General features: G+C 44.7%; 1 protein-coding gene across 2 annotated transcripts in view; it reads left to right on the top strand.

Annotated features, from left to right (window-relative positions):
• pik3c2a (phosphatidylinositol-4-phosphate 3-kinase, catalytic subunit type 2 alpha) overlaps positions 1–19,369 on the top strand; it is a 43,591-nt gene that overhangs the window by 17,883 nt on the left and 6,339 nt on the right. For both annotated transcript variants that reach the window (XM_076732277.1, XM_076732278.1), the window contains exons 4-23: positions 83–243; positions 4,616–4,736; positions 6,088–6,199; positions 6,452–6,531; positions 6,699–6,762; positions 7,629–7,775; positions 7,877–7,910; positions 8,369–8,609; positions 11,677–11,799; positions 11,946–12,113; positions 12,254–12,371; positions 13,011–13,153; positions 15,089–15,280; positions 15,510–15,603; positions 15,730–15,824; positions 16,241–16,421; positions 16,551–16,655; positions 17,307–17,399; positions 17,622–17,751; positions 18,797–18,933. In XM_076732277.1, the coding sequence (XP_076588392.1) occupies positions 83–243; positions 4,616–4,736; positions 6,088–6,199; positions 6,452–6,531; positions 6,699–6,762; positions 7,629–7,775; positions 7,877–7,910; positions 8,369–8,609; positions 11,677–11,799; positions 11,946–12,113; positions 12,254–12,371; positions 13,011–13,153; positions 15,089–15,280; positions 15,510–15,603; positions 15,730–15,824; positions 16,241–16,421; positions 16,551–16,655; positions 17,307–17,399; positions 17,622–17,751; positions 18,797–18,933 (2,539 nt within the window). The remainder of the gene's footprint in view (positions 1–82; positions 244–4,615; positions 4,737–6,087; positions 6,200–6,451; positions 6,532–6,698; positions 6,763–7,628; positions 7,776–7,876; positions 7,911–8,368; positions 8,610–11,676; positions 11,800–11,945; positions 12,114–12,253; positions 12,372–13,010; positions 13,154–15,088; positions 15,281–15,509; positions 15,604–15,729; positions 15,825–16,240; positions 16,422–16,550; positions 16,656–17,306; positions 17,400–17,621; positions 17,752–18,796; positions 18,934–19,369) is intronic.

Here is a 19,369-nt window from a genome sequence, read left to right as displayed (position 1 = left end):
AATTGTTTTCGCTTGCCAAGTAGACCAAAATATGGAGAAAAAATGTTGACTCTGGCTCTGTTGTCGTCTTTTTTCCTACCAGCCTGCGCTCCAAATTCCCTCATGGCGACATGTCCACCAACCCAGGCTTCGTCCTAAGCCCTGTCATTACCCAGAGGGACGCCGGAGGTGACAATAGCTGCTCTGTCAAGGTTTCTATTGAAATCTCTGATTCTCAGCAGCCTGTAACCTTCACCTGTGACGGTAAGCATCCAGTGATAAGACTGTCGTGTAACTCTTGTGACACCAGAACATACTGAGCACAAGTCCTGATGTCAGGGTATTTACACTTGAATTAGGCCGATTTCAGCCTTCGTCCTCTGTGTTTTAGAGATATTGAACAAGTTTTTTTCTAGAATGTACATATGGTTAACTGCAAGAATGGCCCACTGTTAAGAAGTGTAGAAAATCCGCTGTGCAGAAGGCACGCCATCACCTTTAAGTGAGCCTCAAAAACCTTGTGCCCGCTTTGCCTTTAAGAGTGAGCAGCTCAGATTGCAGATATGAGAGCTCTGAAGGAGGAAACGACATTCACAGCTGCCAAACTCTTTACCCCCTCCCCACCTCATTTTTTCTTTTTCCTTTCATTTTTTCTGTCGTGGGAAGTACACTTTGTTCCTTTTCCGCACAAATAAAGGTTTGTCCCCTCACCGTCGAGGAGCCATGTTGGGCAAAAGGGACTGTAGTCTGTGTTTTTTTTTTTTTTTGTTTAGTTTTTCAAGGACCCACCAAGATTTTTGGTTTCCTTTCCCGGGTGTTTGGGGAACTGTTGTTGGCTAACCCTTCGTTATATACACACACAAGTACAACCGCTGTGATTGACATGTCTTTTGGGACTTGATGCCAAGCACACTGGAGGCTGTCAGCCAATCCAGTGGGCTTTTTTGTTAGACATATTATTCCAACTGTGTGACCAAGTTTACCACCGTCTGTGCGGGTCCCTGAGGATCAGCATTAGGCCACTGTGTGTGTGTGCGTGTGTGTGTGTTTGTATAATATGCTCTCCCCTTTCTCTCGTTATATATTTATATTCAGTGACAGTAGCACTGAATTGTGTCTTGTATACCAGTCAACCCATGATGCATTAGCAACACTCAGCACTCTGTAGTGTGTGTATGGAACAGACTGTCCTACTGACCCAGACACCCTTCTGTACAGCCCAGCTCAACACTAACAACCTGTAGGAAGTACATTTACTCCTTTCCTCACTCTGCAGCCTGACTGTACGTTCTTAGGTTCCTGCATTGACCCGGTTTGCCTCGTCTTCCTGCACCTGCTGAGGTTACCTCCTTTAATCCCACTGCCACGGTCACTTCCTAGAAATGCTTCCTTCATTCCTAGTATGATGTCTAGTTTGTTGGTTCCTGGTTGACTTCCTATGTTGTCAGCAGCGCGTTGACCCACATTGTTGGTGTTTGGATTCCTCTGGTTGGACACTGCTGGAATCTGCTCTCTGGAACAATAGGCCTCAGTTCTGCTCAAAGCTTGGATAGAAGGATAGAGAGAGCTAGAGGACAGGAAGGGTACTTTTGCACTCTCCTCCTTTCTCTAATTCTTCATTTGTTTCTGTCTCTCCGTTGTTTTTCTGGCTTTTCTGTGTCCATTTTATTTTTACCGTCCTTTCTCCTCGTTCTCTTTTTTCTCAGTTTGCCTCCCCTCCCTTCTCGTGCATGACAGTATTTTCCTCCACCCTTGTTTCCGTGCAGCATCTCTTCATCCCTGCTTCTCCTCTCTTCCTCTCTGTCTTGCTTTGTTCTTGCTCTTAGTCTCTTAATCCTGGAATCATCTCAGACACTGTGTGCAGATTAATATGAGACATAAGAAATATTGCAAAAGGTTATTACATGTACTTGTGGCTGATTGTCTTGTGTAATTACTGAAGGTGTAAGCGATGAACAAACAATGATGAACATAGTTGAGTAAAGAATGACGTAGGTTAATAAGTAGTTGAAATCTATGCAATAGCAGTTTCGGATATTCTGAAATATATTGTTGTTATTGCTGCTGTCATTCTGTTGTAGCTTTTAGTCTTTGCCTTTAGCCGTTTTCTATGGAGCAGGCAGAAAGAAAGACGGTCGATTCTTCCAGGGCTTGGCTGTGAACTACTAGGCTTCTGGGGATTCTTAACATACTGTGGTTGCAGAGGGGAGATGGAAGGAGTGAGCGATGGAAAAGCAATGCATAGAAAGACATACAAAAGAGAGAAAGAACGCAGAGAGACGGAGGAAGGGAGAGTAGGAGCAGAGAGAAATGCAAAGGGAGAGAGTCAGTGAAGTTAAATTAAAGCGTGAAATTTATGAAGAAAGAAAGCGACAAAGATGCAGAGAAAACATGAAAATGAGACAGATTAAGAACATTTGATGTATTGTGAAATAGATCAGAGGCAGGAAATGCAGGGAGCTGGGCTCAGGTTACTGTCTGCGGCTGAGAGGGTGTTGGAGAGGAGGGAACACCACCGTGCTTCTCCTTTCAGACGTAAGGACAAGAACCTCACTGACTCCTAGAACCTTTTCATTCTCCAAGTGCAAAAAAAGTGCAGGAATTTGACACGGGTGGAGAGGGATACTGAAGCAAATACACAAAGATGATAAGTAATACACAGCTGAAACTAATGCAGTTGAACACAACACTGGTGCTGCTAAAATGTGTTAAGCTGACATGTGTTTGTATGATCCTATCTACCTCATTTATATCAGTGAAGGCAGACTAAATAACAGAAGCCCCTCTAAGTGCAGCGCAGTTCAACAGCACCACAAACTACCGCGATCAAACTTACAGGAGTGATGCATCTTGTGACAGTGTGTGTGAAGATGTTCACGGACAGTGTGTTGTTTTGTTCGCGTTCATGGGGTGTGACATGCAGAAGATTTCAAGCGTAGACTGAGAATGCTGAACTGAAAAAGACGAACACGAGATAAGGTCCTAGCCCGATGCAGTCACTGAAGCTGTCACAGTATGCTGCACTCATATATTTGCATGCATTTCAGCCTTGAACATCCATCTTCTGCTGCGCTGCTCTGCTGTCACGTTGCTTTCTGCGAGTGCCCTTTTGTCTCTGAGTCTGTGTCTGACAGTTGGACTTGTTACAGAAGCAGAAATATGTTTCCTGTGACTCATGTAGGACTTAGATCATTCCTCTTTTACATCTGATATATATTGGGTCCTGTGGATATGACAAGTGCTGAGTGACTTCTGGCTTCCTCTGGCCAGCCTTTCCATTGTGGATCTGACACGACACTGATTGGACCTGAAACGGCATCACGGGTTACTTATTGCTCTCGTGACTGTGGTAGATTTATTTAACACCCCACTTTGCTCCCTCGTCCTTAGACGTGTGTGTGTTTGTGTTAAATTGGCCATCAATATTTTTCCCATATGTGACCGGGCCAACGCCATTCCCCAACCATGTGTGAACTGGTTAACAGCATGCGATGGAGGAATTTTCTCCTCTTTCAACTGGTGCCTTCAAAAATGCCCTGCTGGGAATTCCCTTACCACCTCAGAGTGCTCGCAAAATGAGGCGTGGCCTGTCTAATTGCTTTGTTACAAAACACTGCGACGCATGCACGACCTCAGCGACCACCGCCACAGCCATGCAGTACCGCCAAGCTACAGCTACTGGTCTAAGCAGTGAGAAAAGACGCACCATTCCTCTGAAGGGCGGAGGTCTGTTATTGCTGGAGCCAGGGGTGGTCTCCTTCCCTGTGTGCCTATGAGAACGTCTGTTAGTCCAAAGTTGACATGATTCTCTGAATGAAGTGTCTCTATCTGTCTTTGTATCTGTCTTGCTGGTGTTTGTGTGTAGGCACAGTTGAGAGCGTGCTAAAACCTCTGCAGAGGTAGCTAAACAGCAGAATAATCTGCCACATATCAGGTTACGCTGCCCACACCCACTGGCCGGACACATCAGATATCGGAGCATACGCAAACACCTGGAGCCGACCCCAAATCCTCCCATCTAATGTCGCTCCACAGCACACCGCTGCAGTTCCTTTGATTCGAGAACAGGTTTGTTTTGAAGTGAAACACGAGCCGTTCAGAGCGCGGCAGGATGGTTGCGGTTAGAGAAATTCTGTTGACTGTAAGGTAGACTTCAGTTCCCATAGCAGCAAATGTGCGCCCATTAGCAAGCCAAACTCCGTGGTCATTTTGAATAGACTCTCGTCTAAATGTGTTAGTGACGTGTGCGATATTGTAGCATGAAATGGCCTCTGACCCTTCTAATAAAATGCATGAATGGTTTTGGGGTTTGCTCCAAATTCCTCCTCCTTTACTCGAACCACCACAAAGCCTTTCCTATTTGATCCGTCTTGTATCGTGCTGCTTCCCAGTTTATAGTCTCTCTTTGGTCTCCTCCATATTCCCTTTGCTTCTGTCTCTTCATCCTCCCTTTTCGCCAACCACCGACCCCTCCCTTCTTTCTGGCCCCTCCATTTCACTGCCCCTCCCTCACATTGGTCTCATGCGGTTCCCTTTCATTCCATCAATTTCCCTGATCATCCTCTGTCTGTCCCTCCCCCTCTGCCTCCATTGCCGTCATCTTCATCGTCCATTTCTCCATCTTCTCCCTCCCCAGTGAGTTCTCCAGTGGAGCTGCTGATCAGTCAGACTCTGTGCTGGGTCCACGATGACCTGGACCAGGTCGACTTCTCCAGCTACCTGCTCAAAGTCTGCGGCCGGGAGGAGGTGCTGCAGAAGTGAGTATACGCAGAATATTCATGTTGCTGCTGTATAAATAAAAACAGATCTCCAGAACGTCAACATTTTCAGAACAGGAACAGTTTATTAGTTAATTATGCATTGGGTTTGAATGGGTTTCATTTGTGTTCTTGGTGCCTCCCTTCCCTCTCCTTATCTTTTCTCTATCACTCTTATCTTGGCGTCCTTTCACAATCCTGTACAAAGTGGACTGACTGATGTTTCTCTATCTCGCCCTGCACCCTCCTCCACCATGGAATTTCTCTCCTCCTTCTAATCTCAGATACATGGGAATAGTTACTCCCATACCAGGACTTAAAGGCCCAGCACACCCAAATATTCAAAGCCGGGTTCAGTCATCTGTCCTGATTATAGCTGCTGAACACATGAATGCTGTGTATGTCAACAACCTTGCACTGGCCATACTGAGAATGTTTATAAATCAATATGTCACCTTTTTTTGGTCAGTTCTTGTGGTAGTCATGGAGACAGTTATGGATCTCTTTTGCTTCGTGATTTTTTTTTTTCTCTTCTACTTTGAGAAAAACTTTGAAATCCTGCACATTCACTTGAGAGCTGTTATATAAAGACATAAATCATGTTTCGTATGGATGCTTTGATGCAGTCAGTGATTACATCATGCATGAAGGCAGCGCTCTCAGGATGGAGCCTGAAGCTGTGCACCATCTGCCAAATCTCAGCTGGTTGGTAATATGTGGTAACGTGTTAAAACAAGCAGCAACTGAATGCCTCCTATACAGGCTTTTGTCCTGGTTTTAATAAAACGTTCGACTCTATAGCAGCCTCACTGACTGTGATCAGAGGTTCCTGATTGGCTGTCTTTGAGACCAAGTTTGCACAAGGTTGACTGAACACAAAACAAGTAAAGTTTGGCAGACAGCATCTCTCCAATGAGTGACATGTGCTTATAAACACGTGGCTGTTTAGAAATACTCTTTTTTTGATATTTCAGGTCTTGGTAGGTGAGCCCAAAAGGGGTTATGGGTACTCTGGCTTTTCATTCTGATTGGGTGGTGGGTGTTTATTATTTCTTGAATGCCCACTCGGCTCTAACAAGTGGCCTCAACACCTTTCCAGACGTCAGTGACAAAAGTACAAGCAAAGTAGTGCCAACACGACTTAAATCATGTGTTCTCCCAAAATACAGACTGAAAATTATTCTGCATTTCTGGGAAGTTTCCATGGTTGAGGAATGATCCACTTTAATTTCAGTTATGAAAAACAACACAATCCCTTCCACTGACTTTGTCATTTTTTCAATCGCTGCTCACTGTTATCCTCAACATATGTATAAATAGTGATTTTCTTAACCTTGCCTCTCACACACAGCAAACACAGCCTAGGCAGCCATGAGTACGTCCAGAACTGCAGGAAGTGGGAGAATGAGATCACATTACAGCTTCTCTCTCACTCCACCATGAGAAGAGACTTGGCACGCACTGTAAGTCACTCTATCTAGCTAACACATGAGCTCATATAAACTTTATAGGAGCATTTCACTCAACGGTGACATAATACATTTTATTTTGTGCCATTAAGATTCATTTTTAACTGTTGACCAGCTGTGCAAAGTGACAACATGTGATTCTCATCCTGTCAAATGATAATCTTAATGATTTACAGTGTACAGTCGAGACTTTGGCACCTGCTTATCTTTTTGCTGAGTTGGTAAATCTCGCCTGCGTTTGTTTAGGTGGAAGATGACAGCTCTCCAATAAATTTAGAGAAGCACCTGGGCCAAGTGGACAGGCCGTTCAAAGAGAATGTCACCAGGTATGAGATTAGTTATGAAATTATGTAATGAAGAGGCATGACTCCCCATCAGAACTTCACTGTTTCCAGCATGTTGGTTTCCTCTTGGTTGCACATCTCTAGTCCTCAAAGTGCCTGTCTACCATGTCTCTTTTCTCACTTTTTTCTCCTTGTTTATCATCTTGCAGACAAGGCCTGTCTGACTATTTGGAAGGCTATCACAATCAAGTCAACATCTGCCTACAAAATGAGGTACATGAGCAGGTCTGGAGAGTAAATTGAAAGGATGGAGAATTAATTTTGATGGTTCCAGGTCCTAAGTTTGCTGCCATCGAGCTGTGAACTCTTTACCTGTCCCTCAGGGAGTTTTTGTGTTCAGCTAAAGACAGCATAACTTACATATGTAGACCAGCTGGTTGTATAAATGTCTGCAGTATTTGCACCACACTGAGCAGAAAGGTTCGGCTGTACTGAGACTCATTTAGCCTCTGGTCCCACTTCTACACCTGAAGACAACAGACTTTCATTCAGTAGTATAATGGAAGGCTCCAAACATTTTTTGTGTTGATTCAAATACTTCACACATAAATGTTTGTAAACTAGTACATATTCCTGGAAGGCAGTCTTTCTAGAAATGGCACATCTGTTTTCCAGCCAGTGTAGGTTATTATGGAGTGAGTGAATGCGGGCTGAAACAAGAACTACATCCTGCCCCCAACCGAGCTTCAACTCGATAATAGCATCAAGATTTATTTTAGTGAGCCTTGACACGATCATAGTGTGCACTGTAATTAATATACATGCAATTTAGTCTGCAGAGTGTGGTGTTTTGATGTTTTGAGCCTTGTTTGTCCAAATGTACGCACGCATTAGTCTGGCTTCAGTTTGAAATGCTGTTTGGATGAGAATCTGTTTGATGAATTGTTGGTGGTAATCCTCTCGTAGAGACCTCTTGAAGTCTTGTTCTTCTCTTAAACAATGGGTTTTACTGTTTAAAGACAAGCTGAAAACAAAAGCACACATCAGGAGGATATCCCTTTCACAGGCTAATATGACCATGTGCAGATTGATGCTGTTGTAACACGTGCTGCAGCAACCTGCTCTGTATCTCTGTTCAGAGTACGCAGTATAAGACGGTGGACCGGCTGGTGCAGACTTTGAAGAACCTGTGCTGTGCTCTGGATGAGGTGGAGACCCAAACCATCACAGAGGCTGTCAAAAGGCTGCGACACTCTGTCAACTTGCCCAGGACACGCTCACCCAAGGTGGGCTTTTGACCCATACTGTGTGCACACATGCTCACATAATCACACACAGTATTAGATGTAAGAATATCTTTTGAAGACCCACATGTTTTGCTTTGTAGACGGGGTCCAGATCGTCTGGTCAATCATCAAATGGTAAGATCTGTACACATGTACACAGTGACACTCAACGTCCACATTCAATTCAACTCAATTCAACTTTATCACCTTTATTACTTGCATAAAAATTAACACAGAATTGTGGTTGAAGAGTTTCACCATTTTGGCCGTATTTCTTGCTGTTCAAAGGAAGAAAAATGTACTGGTGATATTCAAATGCACCAACTAAAGCCCATAAATGGACAGCTTATTATGTACCTGGGCGTAGCAGCATGTACAGTTTGTACAAGATATTAGAGCTTACACCCAAAGAGATGATGTTCTGATATATTGTAGACAAGTCTGTAATGAGGGCAGTGTCTAAAGTTACTTTTCTTTGCTGATGAAAAGCTGATTAAAACCTAAGTAAGTTATCCCAGTGCTAGTGTACATCTTCAGTACCATTACCATGATATCTGTATGACCGCTCACTGGTTGCTACCTGACCCCGACAGGTCAAAGCAGTCCTGTGGAGGAGAGCATGACCTTGTTGACGCAGACTGTCTACGACCTGGCCAAGCTCTACCTGCGCTCCTTCTGCCCTCCATCCGCCTCCTTCAGCTCACCTCCGCTGCCCCAGGCTGCAGACGGGGAAGGTGTAGAGGGGAGGAGCAGCAAAGAAGCTTCTGGCACCACAGACCACCTTCAGTTCACTCTGTTCGCCTTGCACGGCATCCCGGGCAACTGGGTCAGCAGGTAAACAGTCAGAGGAGGAACATACTCTGGGCTCTACTCCTGTTTTTAGTTTTAGGGGGACAGGCGCAATGTGTTTGTCAGTGTTGGCTAACAGTGAGAAGCTGTTACTCAGTTTGTACACTGAGCCTTGCTGATACGAGTGGGAGAAGATGAAGTCACCAAATAATGTTTCACGTTCACCCACTCTGATTTTCACTGCTCGCACTGGACATACAGGCTAGACCATCATTTATTGTAGGTCATACCGTAAAGGATCATGTTGATCTCATCTGAAGACCAGTGACAGAGATAAGTGTCTCAGAAATACCCCTGATGTGACTGTGTAGCTGCTGCATCACAGCGGTAAATCAGTGTACAGTGACATCAGGGTTTACGACCACGTTAAGCATGGAGCTTAAAGTGTTAATGTTTGAAAAACTCCGTCCTTTGCCACAGGATAATGAAAACCTTTATTCATGCATTCTACCTGTGTGATCACCCACATGTTCAGTATTATTAGTGCCACCCACATTTCTCTTAATTGTGCTTCTGCAAGGTAGGATCAAAGATGAAGCCAGAAGGCAGTGGAAGCCAGTTCAGCACAGTTAGAATAAGTTTGTATGATGACAGTGTATGGGTATGCAGCGAGGACCAGGAGAGAATTTTTGTGACACTACAGCATCACAGCACAGTGTCACGGGCTGCACTGTCACAGCAGAGAGGCTTGTTTTCTTCTATTAAACAAACGGCTCCCGTGCTGCTCGCCATGTCTTATTTTTCCATGCCAGTGTCCAGTTTCACCCTGTCTTTATCTGCTGCGTGTGTCTGGAACAGAGCTGAGCCAAGTTTTCCATTCCCAGCTCTGTCACGCATCAGTGACCAGGATCAGGACATTTCTGACAAGCCCTCCCACAGCGGCGTAGGTTTGGAAAGCCTGGAAACATGAAAAACGGTTTTGATATTGTAGGAAAAAAGAAATTGCACAGGAAGTCTGGGTGGTTTATGTCATTTTACATTGTTGTCCTCAACTATAGACTGATGACTTGTTGTTTTATTGCTGAGGCACGATCAGTATGTACAACCCTGAACCCCGAGACTAATTATCTTGATATCTGTTATTCTGAATTTGATACCGGCAACACGTTTCAAACATGTCGGGACAGGAGCAACAAAAGACTCAGAGAGCTGTGGAATGCTCCAAAAGGTAAACAGGTTCTTTGGTAACAGGTGATCAGTCATTCCCTGCGAGGATGGAGCGACTTTGTGAACACCTGATTGTATCAAGGATGTTACTACTTAGTTTATTCGCACATGACTGCGTTCTGTCTTTATTTACACAGCGTCCAAAATTGCTTTGAATCAGGCTTGCACATCATGATGAACTCCAACTAACCAAGTCTGCTCGAGAGATTAAGTTCAGATTAAAAACGCAGCAGTTTGGAATCGAAAACATGAAGAAACTGTGAGATGGAGGCAGTTTTAAAAGCTGCCTTAAAAACTGCTGCAGTCCCTTCTTCCATGGTAATTTTCTGGTCGGCCTTTACAACGAGAAGAACTGCCTAATAACAGGCCTATTTACTCCAGCGTAGCCTCTTCCAGCAGCTATTTTGAGCCAGCACTAAACATTGCTGCAGTGACACTCATTCCAAAGACACTTCCAAAAATATTTAGCTACTCGCAACCCGAGGCCAGAGGGACACAGCGAGTACAGTATTTCCCAGCCCGAGCGAGTAGCCAGTCATATCTGTTGTGTTGTGGTGTAACGATAATGCTCCCTTATTGAGGTCCGAGTGTTTGGCGTTATTGTGGCCAGTGTGTCATCCATCTGGAGCCTCAGTAGATGCCACAGCATTGCCAGCATATTGAGACACCATGACTAGTGGCTGAGCTGCCAGCGCAGATGGCACTGAGCGGCGGATCAAGCCTGTAGCGGTGAAAATGTGTAACTGATGTGCTTGTATTTTCACTCTCCACTCACATATCTCACATGTTGCTCCAAATGAAACACAGACATTATTTTTGGATGCGTGGTTGAGTCGTGCAGCTAAAGTAAATGCAGGATGTGAGTGATTTGTTCACATTTTATTCCCTCACATCTGGAAATATAAATCCCTCTTATCTGTATATCTTGTCTTTTTTTGTGCATCATGTTAGCCTGTGTTAATATTACATAGACATCTTACTGTGTTAAAGTTATGGTACTATATATAAGGTAATAAATAGCTGTATGCATGTATAGCCTTAAAACCCTTACACAGCCATGGTCTACCCACACAGGCTGCCTTTATTAGACCTGTTCCTCTTCTCAGGCCTGTGTGGGAGTGTGACTGACATCTTCCTCACTGCCCTGTAATGTTATGATACCAAGTCCACATGTTTGCTGTGAGGAGGTTCTGTTAGTGCGTGGAGTTTGGTGACCTCCTGTGATTCTCAGATGATCGCCAGTCCGATCCCTGCGCTGGCAGCACAAATGGAGGTGCAGAAATAACTGCAGCTGCTCCAGTGGAGCTGCTCAGTGACCAGCAGATCAGACTGTGGTTGTGTTAGATGCTTCAGGTATGGATGTGTGTGCATCTGTATGACTGCACTCCACACTCCATAGCCTTAAAGCCCCTGCACGGTCCACCCAAACAGGTGTTTTGAATCACCTGTGTTGCCAGATTAGACCTCTTCTCAGGCCTGTGTGGGGAGGTGCAGAGTCGCTTCCCTGGATAAATACATTAAAAAAAAAGGTGAGAATCACTGAGGACTAAGCAGAATAACTGAAAACACCTGTGTGGGTGTTCAGGCCTCGATAATACTTACCAATGAGTTGCCCTTGAGCAAGGCACTCCCCCCCTGTTGCTCCCAAATGGAAGTATGTTTAGCTCTAAATCTGTGACACAGGTGTTTGCAGAAAACGGGCAGGCATGCACATGGTGTCTCAGATTAAAAACTAACTGACTGACAGCAGCTAAATGTACAAAATGAGTTCTAACGGTTTTCGTCAAATCTCCAGTCTGTAGAAAGATGTGACGGAGCCTCTGATCTGCCACTTGGTGCTGACGTAGAGACACGTAGTAAAACTTACTGTGTTGTTTTGTTGCAGTTATGAGAAGTACTTCCTGATGTGTTCCCTCACCCACAATGGCAAGAACCTGTTTAAACCGGTCCAGTCCAAGAGAGTGGGCACATACAAAAGCTTCTTCTACCACATCAAATGGGATGAACTGTGAGTGATTGCCTTGGCTCATCTCTCCTCTCCCCTCCTCTCCTTCACTCCATTTATTTGCAAGTTGAAATTTCCTCCGATTAGAACAACAACATGCCGTTCGTCCTGTCCCTCCACTCTGTCGACACTGTTCTCGTCTCTCTCAGGATCAACTTCCCCATCGCAGTAGCTGTCCTCCCGCTGGAGTCCATACTGAGCCTGACTCTGTTCGGGGTGTTGAACCAGAATGCCAGCGGCTCCCCAGACTCCAACAAACAGAGGAAAGCTCCAGAGCTGCTGGGCAAAGTCTCTATGCCGCTCTTTGACTTCAGACGGTGAGGAGAGAGGAGCATTTTATCTTAAACACATGGCACACATTGGTCAGTCAGCAAAGTTAAGTTTAGCTTTGCTTACTTGCTTATTTTGATTGCTTTTGGTTTTGTTGTTGTTGTTAATTGCTGACTGTGTTTTGCAGGGTTCTCGCCAGGGGCAGCAGGTTGTTGTGTCTGTGGACATCTGCCCAGGGAGCTGCTGCAGCCGCCGGCTCTGCAGGCAGCCGGAAGAGGGTGCCCGCAGAGAGAATAGTACTACAGGTTGGTGCTGGTGCTCGTAGTATCTCTAGTAGTAGCTTTAGGATTTGTAGTGGTTTTATTTTTATGAGCATTCATGATGTATTGATAGTGTTGTCAGACTTGGTGGTAGTACTTATGATGATCTTGCAGTATGACTTGGCAGTAAACATGCTAGTCATAGCAGTACAGCAGCAGTAGCAGTAGTAGTAGTAGTAGTAGTGTAGTAGTAGTAGTTCGTGGTCTTTTGCCATTTCATCTCTTATTCTTTTACCACTACTGCACTGTTTCTGTGATCACTAGAACTGATGCGCTTTGACTGCTACAAGTATTGCTACATGTATATCAATACTACTACTGCTGCTGCTACTACTACTACTACTACTACTACTACACCAAAATCATCTACTGTACATGTAATAATAACTGTACTGGTGGTCATAGAAGTAGCAGTACTGGTAGGGTTAGTAGTGGGAACAGTACTGTGGTTTTATAAGTAGCAGTTCTTGCCAAACGGTAATAGTGACAGCCTTGTAGTTTTGCTTTGGACCTGGTTTTTATTCTCAGGCATTTCCTTACAAACAAGCAGAACTTAGGGTATTTGTGAAGAAAAGCTCCAGAGGAATAAACTGATCCCAGCTTTGATAATTGTGTTACCGTCAGGTGGACTTCCCCAACTCAGCGGTGGATGTTTTATACGTGGGACCCAAGGAAGCCCCGAGCCCGGAGCCCCACACACAGGAAGAGCTGGACCCCGATCTGCGACGCAAACTGGAGAAAATCTGCAGCCGAGCTTCCAATTTCGGGTATGAGGATCTCGCCCATGTTTTCACAAGTGCACTCTGAGAGCAGCATTTCTATCAATCAGTGCGTCCGCCTTTTCTGCAGTTTCCACCTCTTCAGCTCGGAGAGTCTGTAAGGGAAATTTGGTTTGCAGCAGTGATTTGAGATAACAGCGCTGGCTTCAGTTAAAGCCACTGAGAGTTCAGGTCTTAACGTTGCTCAGCCTGATGTGCGGACATGCTTCTTGTATAAGCACATGAGGCGTGAAGCAACTGGATAATCTAATAACTTCTTAAATTGTGATTGAAATGTCCTGCAAGAGTCAGAAATGCAGAAAAGCTGATATTCTTTGCAGTGTATCGCTGTGTGGAAAATTAGCCTGAGGGCGTGTGCAAGAGCGCTCCACTGAGTTTGAGTTGGAATGTACGAGTACAGCACACGTTTGAGTACTCTTTAATAAAACCAGCATTTTCTTTTACATGTATCTGTAGTGAATTTCACCTCATCAGGATATGTAAGCTCAGGGGAATCAGAACTGCACTTCTGAAAGGTGTTCAGTTCAATTTTTAAAGCTGTGATTGCAGTCCAGTGAGTGCAGGTTGGGCTTTTTCTAAACTTACAGTACTTCCTGTTATAAGAGTTTCAGACACTCTCACAGAAACTGTATTTCTCCTTACATTTTCCCCTTCAGCAGACAGCTTTTTGGCAGTCCCTCAGACCTCCCAAAATCCTTTGGACTTACTAGATTTAAGAAGAGATTTTGAAAGATGCCACTGACTTTGCCTGCCACATTTCCCCATAAACGCCTGTATGTTGTCTGCTGCAGTGTGTCTGCTCTCCTCCAGCTGCTCCAGGCCCAGCTAAATGCTCTCTTATGCCTGCTGCCAGCCAAATCTCCTCCACGCTGCCAACATCCATGAGACTCGCCGGCACTTTAGCACAGAGAGCTCTCTCACTGGGCTCTCACCGCCTGCTTTCTGTCCTGCCCATTCATTTCTGCAGCCTTTGTTGGCACAAGACATGTGGAGCTGCGGCCTCACTGATGTGTCATGTGTTGTTTCAGTGTGTGTGATATACCATCAGTCCTTAGAGGAGAATTTTTTGTTTTTATCAATGCATGGAGGTCAAGTACAGACCATCATCTCTGACAGCATTAGAAAGACAAATGCTAGCTGATACAGGAATTCACCCTCAGTTTTTTTTTGGCTTAGAAAGGGCCATATGTGAGTGATGTCCAGGACCCACAGGAGACCTCTGCAGTGTGCCACAGACATACAGGACCTGGAGTCTCACTGTGCACACTCTCACAGCTCTTAGGGACCAGACACTGGCCAAGAAATTTCAGATTTGGACAATAGTGTTGAAGAGATTTTGTTTCCTTGTGTGTTTTTTAAGTCACCAGTGTCATGTGACTCTCAGGTCTCATGGTATGATTGTGTTCTCGTGCCTTCGTTTGCAAAGGTTGTCTGAACATGTCAGCTGTTTCATTTTCCATATGTTTAACAAACTCATACACACACTCAATCCTGAATATCTACTCTAACGCTGTGAGGATTCCCTCTGAAGATGGTTGGAAGTGGCTGTATTTCACACAAGTTGTGGTTCTTGAGTAAGAATTTTCTACTCGCTGACACTGTGAACATTTTCTCAGATGTTGTGAGAAACTCTGCAGGAGTGACTTCACGATCACATCGCTGTTAATAGATTTCGCTCCTGTGTGATTCTGTTGAAGCGCTCTTTCTCTGTTGGCTGTTTTAAACATTATTGTTGATGCTGCCAAGTAAACTCCACAACCTTTTTAACACTGAAAGATAAAATATGACAAATTAGGGCTGGTTAGATATGATAGGTAAATCTGATTTAAAAAAAAAAAAAAAGATGCATCATACAAAGATCCTGTTATCTTTGACACTGCCTTTATTTACCTCCCCATCCATCTCTTTTTACTCCGTCTCCAGGCTGAAGCGGGCAGATCACCAGCTCCTATGGGACCATCGGCTCCACTGTCGGAGGGACCACCCCAGCAGCCTCCCCAAGGTGCTGGCCAGTGTGCCCAGCTGGGACTGGGCCAGCATAGCTCACATCCACTCCTTGCTGCACCACTGGCCCGCTCTGCCCCCGGTCACTGCGCTGGAGATGCTCGATTCAAAGTATGCACTGTACACACATAACACACATTTGGTATAAGACACCGCAGGTCCTCCTTTGAGATGATTGAGCTGAAGATAAGAATAGTTAAGAAAATATTTTACTATGCACACAGTGGTACTAATGGAGTGAGGAAGACATTTTTCTGTTTCACTCTGCAGATCTTTGCTCTGTCTTGGGTCTTATTTTTCCTGTATGTTCTATGTGTGTCTGTATATTCTATGTGTGTAGGTTTGCAGATACAGAAGTGAGAAGTGTGGCTGTTAGTTGGATTGAGAAGAGCAGCGACGATGAGCTGGCTGACTACCTGCCACAGCTAGTACAGGTACAGCTGAAGTAAAAATAGACACAGACATACAGTACTGTACATGCTTTTAAAATGCTCATTACCAAGCCAAGTTCCTGCTGCCGCCCCCGTTCTGAGTCACTTTTCCCTTTCATCTCTTTTCAGGCTCTAAAGTTTGAGTGCCACCTAAAGAACGCCCTCGTCATGTTCCTGCTGTCCAGAGCGCAAGGCAACATCAACATTGCCCACTACCTCTACTGGTGAGTTCATACTGAAGCAACCAGTCGTCAAAGCAATTTCCAAGCAAACATCTGCAACGACATGTTGCAGAAATTGAGACTGATAAAAGTGGTATTTCAAGATGTGATGAGCACCAAAAAAATGCACTAATTAATCTAATGAATAATCTGTTGAAGACTATGACCTCAGTGCTGGGGCTCTCTGTAGAGAATGAAGAAATAAAAGGTTTGTTGTTTGTAGAATTCAGCCTCCTGCACTGCACTCAGAGTTGCTGCTGAGTTGGATGTCAGCACTTCTGCCAGGAAAAATTAATAGTTTTACATGATGTTAAGCACTTTGATGCTGACCACATAAAAAGAGGCTGAGGGGAAAGCTCGTGTCCCCGCTGGTGGCGTCCCTTAAATCTCGCCTTTTGTCATGTGTGCACTGGCTGCAGGCTACTGAAGGACGCTGTGCAGGATCCGGCGTGGGGATGGCGCTATGAGCGGGTGCTGGGTGCCCTGCTGTGTCTGTGCGGAGCCAAGCTGAGAGCAGAACTGGAGAAACAGACTCACCTGGTGACTCTGCTGGGAGCCGTGGCCGAGAGGGTCAGACAGGCCGGGGGGTCTACAAGACAGGTTAGTGTGTGTGTGTGTGTGTGTGTGTGTGTGTGTGTGTGTGTGTGTGTGTAGGGATCTGATTCTTACTGTGTAGTGTGTGTGTGTTATCACATCTCTGTGTGTTTTTGTATCTTTGTGTGTGTTCAGGTGGCGCTGCTGGAGGGCCTTGAAAATGTTCAAAACTTTTTCCAGAGGAACAGCTGCCGACTGCCACTCAGCCCAAGTCTGGTGGCCAAGGAGCTAAATGTCAAGGTAACTGTAGCACTGAATACACAGAATACACAGAAAACACAGAGTACACAGAATACACAGAAAACACAGAGTACACAGAATACACAGAAAACACAGAGAACACAGAATACACAGTGCAGAAGAAGAAGAAAGTCTCAGCTGAACTGTTGATCAGGAAACAGAAAAACAGTCACATATTCTTTTTCAGAACTTAGTGGTTCAAACCGCAGAGGAAACTGGCTCATTAAACAACAGTTTCGACAAAATCTAAAACACATGCGTGCATATAATCTCAAAAATATCTTACAGATATTCATCAATTGGTAGATAAATGCAGACAACTAGTTACACATGACTCTGATATGCATATCATCAAGATACAATATTCCACAAAGCTCCATTTGTTCTGCTGACATAAATCTGATTGCCTTCACTCGACACTTTACACAAAATAAGTTTTTCAGTCATTGGATGGTGACTTTTTTTGGAGGAGCGTAATGATGAAATACAGTTTGTGGCCTCTGGGCCGCTCAGACCAAACAAGCTGCTTTGAAACACGTCTCAGAATAACAAAGAAAGACAGGATTAGACCCTGTGGCTGCATCTTAAAAACAACATGCCAGCATCATGTAGTGCAGCATATTGAACCATACCGCCTGTTTGTGTGCATAGGCCTGCTCCTTCTTCAACTCCAACGCAGTTCCCCTCAAGCTGGCCCTGGTCAACGCCGACCCACTGGGAGAAGAGATCAATGTCATGTTCAAGGTACTGTACCCACACACAGGAGCTGACTGTGGAAAATAGTGACAGTGGACACACGGTGGAAGATGAACCTTCAGAGCAGCCGTCAGTGGTTCAGACTGGACCAGGTTATTGTGTATTAAATCTGACTGTTGTTTACATGCCTCTCATCTGAACACTGCGCCCCCTGGTGGCTGAAAGGAATTTGATCTAATTCATGTCCCTGTTTGTCTTTTTGTGTGTCAGGTTGGAGAGGACCTGAGGCAGGACATGTTGGCTCTTCAGATGATCCGCATCATGGACCGCATCTGGCTGCAGGAGGGACTGGACCTCCGCATCGTCAACTTCAAATGCATCTCCACCGGCAAGGACAAAGGTAGCACTCAAACACATCCACGGGCCCCGTTCATACTCATCATTACAAGTGAATCATATCTGGATAAAAATCACATGACAGTTAAGAGGCTTTTATTTACAGTTAGCCAAGTATGCTTGTTTCTATTGATCAGATCACAAATCCTCCTCCAATCCAGAAGGAGCTGGTAATACACCTGATTCAGCTTCTGTACTTTACCAGTTTATCTCACAGTAGTTAACAGCTGTCTGTATGCTAACACAAACATAAATGAATGAGCCCTATTTAAGAACTACAAAGAAGACGAAAGTTTTCTCATCTTCACAGGCTCAGTCACACATGCAGGTCATTCAGTGCTTGAACTGATCGGAGATCAGATGCAGTGTGTAATTTTAGTGTTACCTTAGCTGCTGTTATCACGCTGACAGGAGACAGACCGTGGACGTATTACTGACATGTCTCCTGGACAGACAGATGCATTTTCACCTTTTCAGAATCTGTCTTAAGTGTGTCGAGAATCTGATTTAATCCATCTTGAATTCTTCTTGGAAGCTTTTGAACTTTGGAAAGAGTTTGGAAATTTGTCCAATCTGCCCAAGACGCATGACGTGAATTAGTGTAAATGGGGTCGGACACACTCACGTCAGTCAGCTTCTGTTTGTACCATCTCTGAGCAAAGCACAAACATCCTGGAGAAACACTCCAGCACAGATCGGTAAATAGAAGTAAACACAGGTAAATATAACTGTTTAACTCTTCAATACAGTAATCATTTAATTTGAAGTTATGCTGCTCAGATAGGAAACAACCTTTCTGTCTGAAGTCAAAAACAATATGGCCTCGGGAAGAACACACAAGCTCTCTCATTTGCTGTCAGATTACACACACAGACATGATAATGTAATCAACCCATAATGAAAACAGCTGATTGGGTGAATAGATTCAATTCACAAGCAGTTAACTGTGGAATGGCATCGTCATTACAGTCTGAGGTCACGACCACTTGACATACTGATCATGAACGTCATACAGAGCAGACTGTTAATAAAGGCCATGTGTTGTTCAGGCATGGTGGAGCTGGTGCCGTCCTCCGACACCCTGAGAAAGATCCAGGTGGAGTACGGCGTCACCGGATCCTTCAAAGACAAACCGCTGGCGGAGTGGCTCCGCAAGTACAACCCTGCTGAGGATGAGTATGAGAAGGTATCAAAACACAGAAAGCGTGTGTGTGTGTGTGTGTGTGTGTGTGTGTGTGTGTGTGTGTGTGTGTGTGTGTGTGTGTGTGTGCGCGCCCTTTTAAAGCCAAACAGCTGTGAACCTACCACTACAACCCCACAGCAACTGTTGACTTAGTAAGAAGTGCCCTGAGCTGCTTTTTAAGCTCATGGCTCAAATACTGATCATTTTCCTTTGACACAATGATTTAGCTGAGTGGGAGTTCAAAGCCCACACTGTTCATGTACTCTTGAAGTTTATAGAACAGTTGTAGAACTTTCTGACCTTTGACATCTATAAATGTGAAACCGTACACCCGGCTCACAACCTCTGACCCTAAAAATCTACCACATGAAGTTTGACCCTGAACGTGACGCAGGAACAAACATCCCATACATGCCGTTCTTTAGGTTGGTGACTACAG

Source organism: Chaetodon auriga, chromosome 6, assembly GCF_051107435.1.
Source record: "Chaetodon auriga isolate fChaAug3 chromosome 6, fChaAug3.hap1, whole genome shotgun sequence".
In the NCBI taxonomy this organism is placed as follows: Eukaryota; Metazoa; Chordata; class Actinopteri; order Chaetodontiformes; family Chaetodontidae; genus Chaetodon; species Chaetodon auriga.
This window is presented reverse-complemented; position numbering and strand designations above follow the sequence as displayed.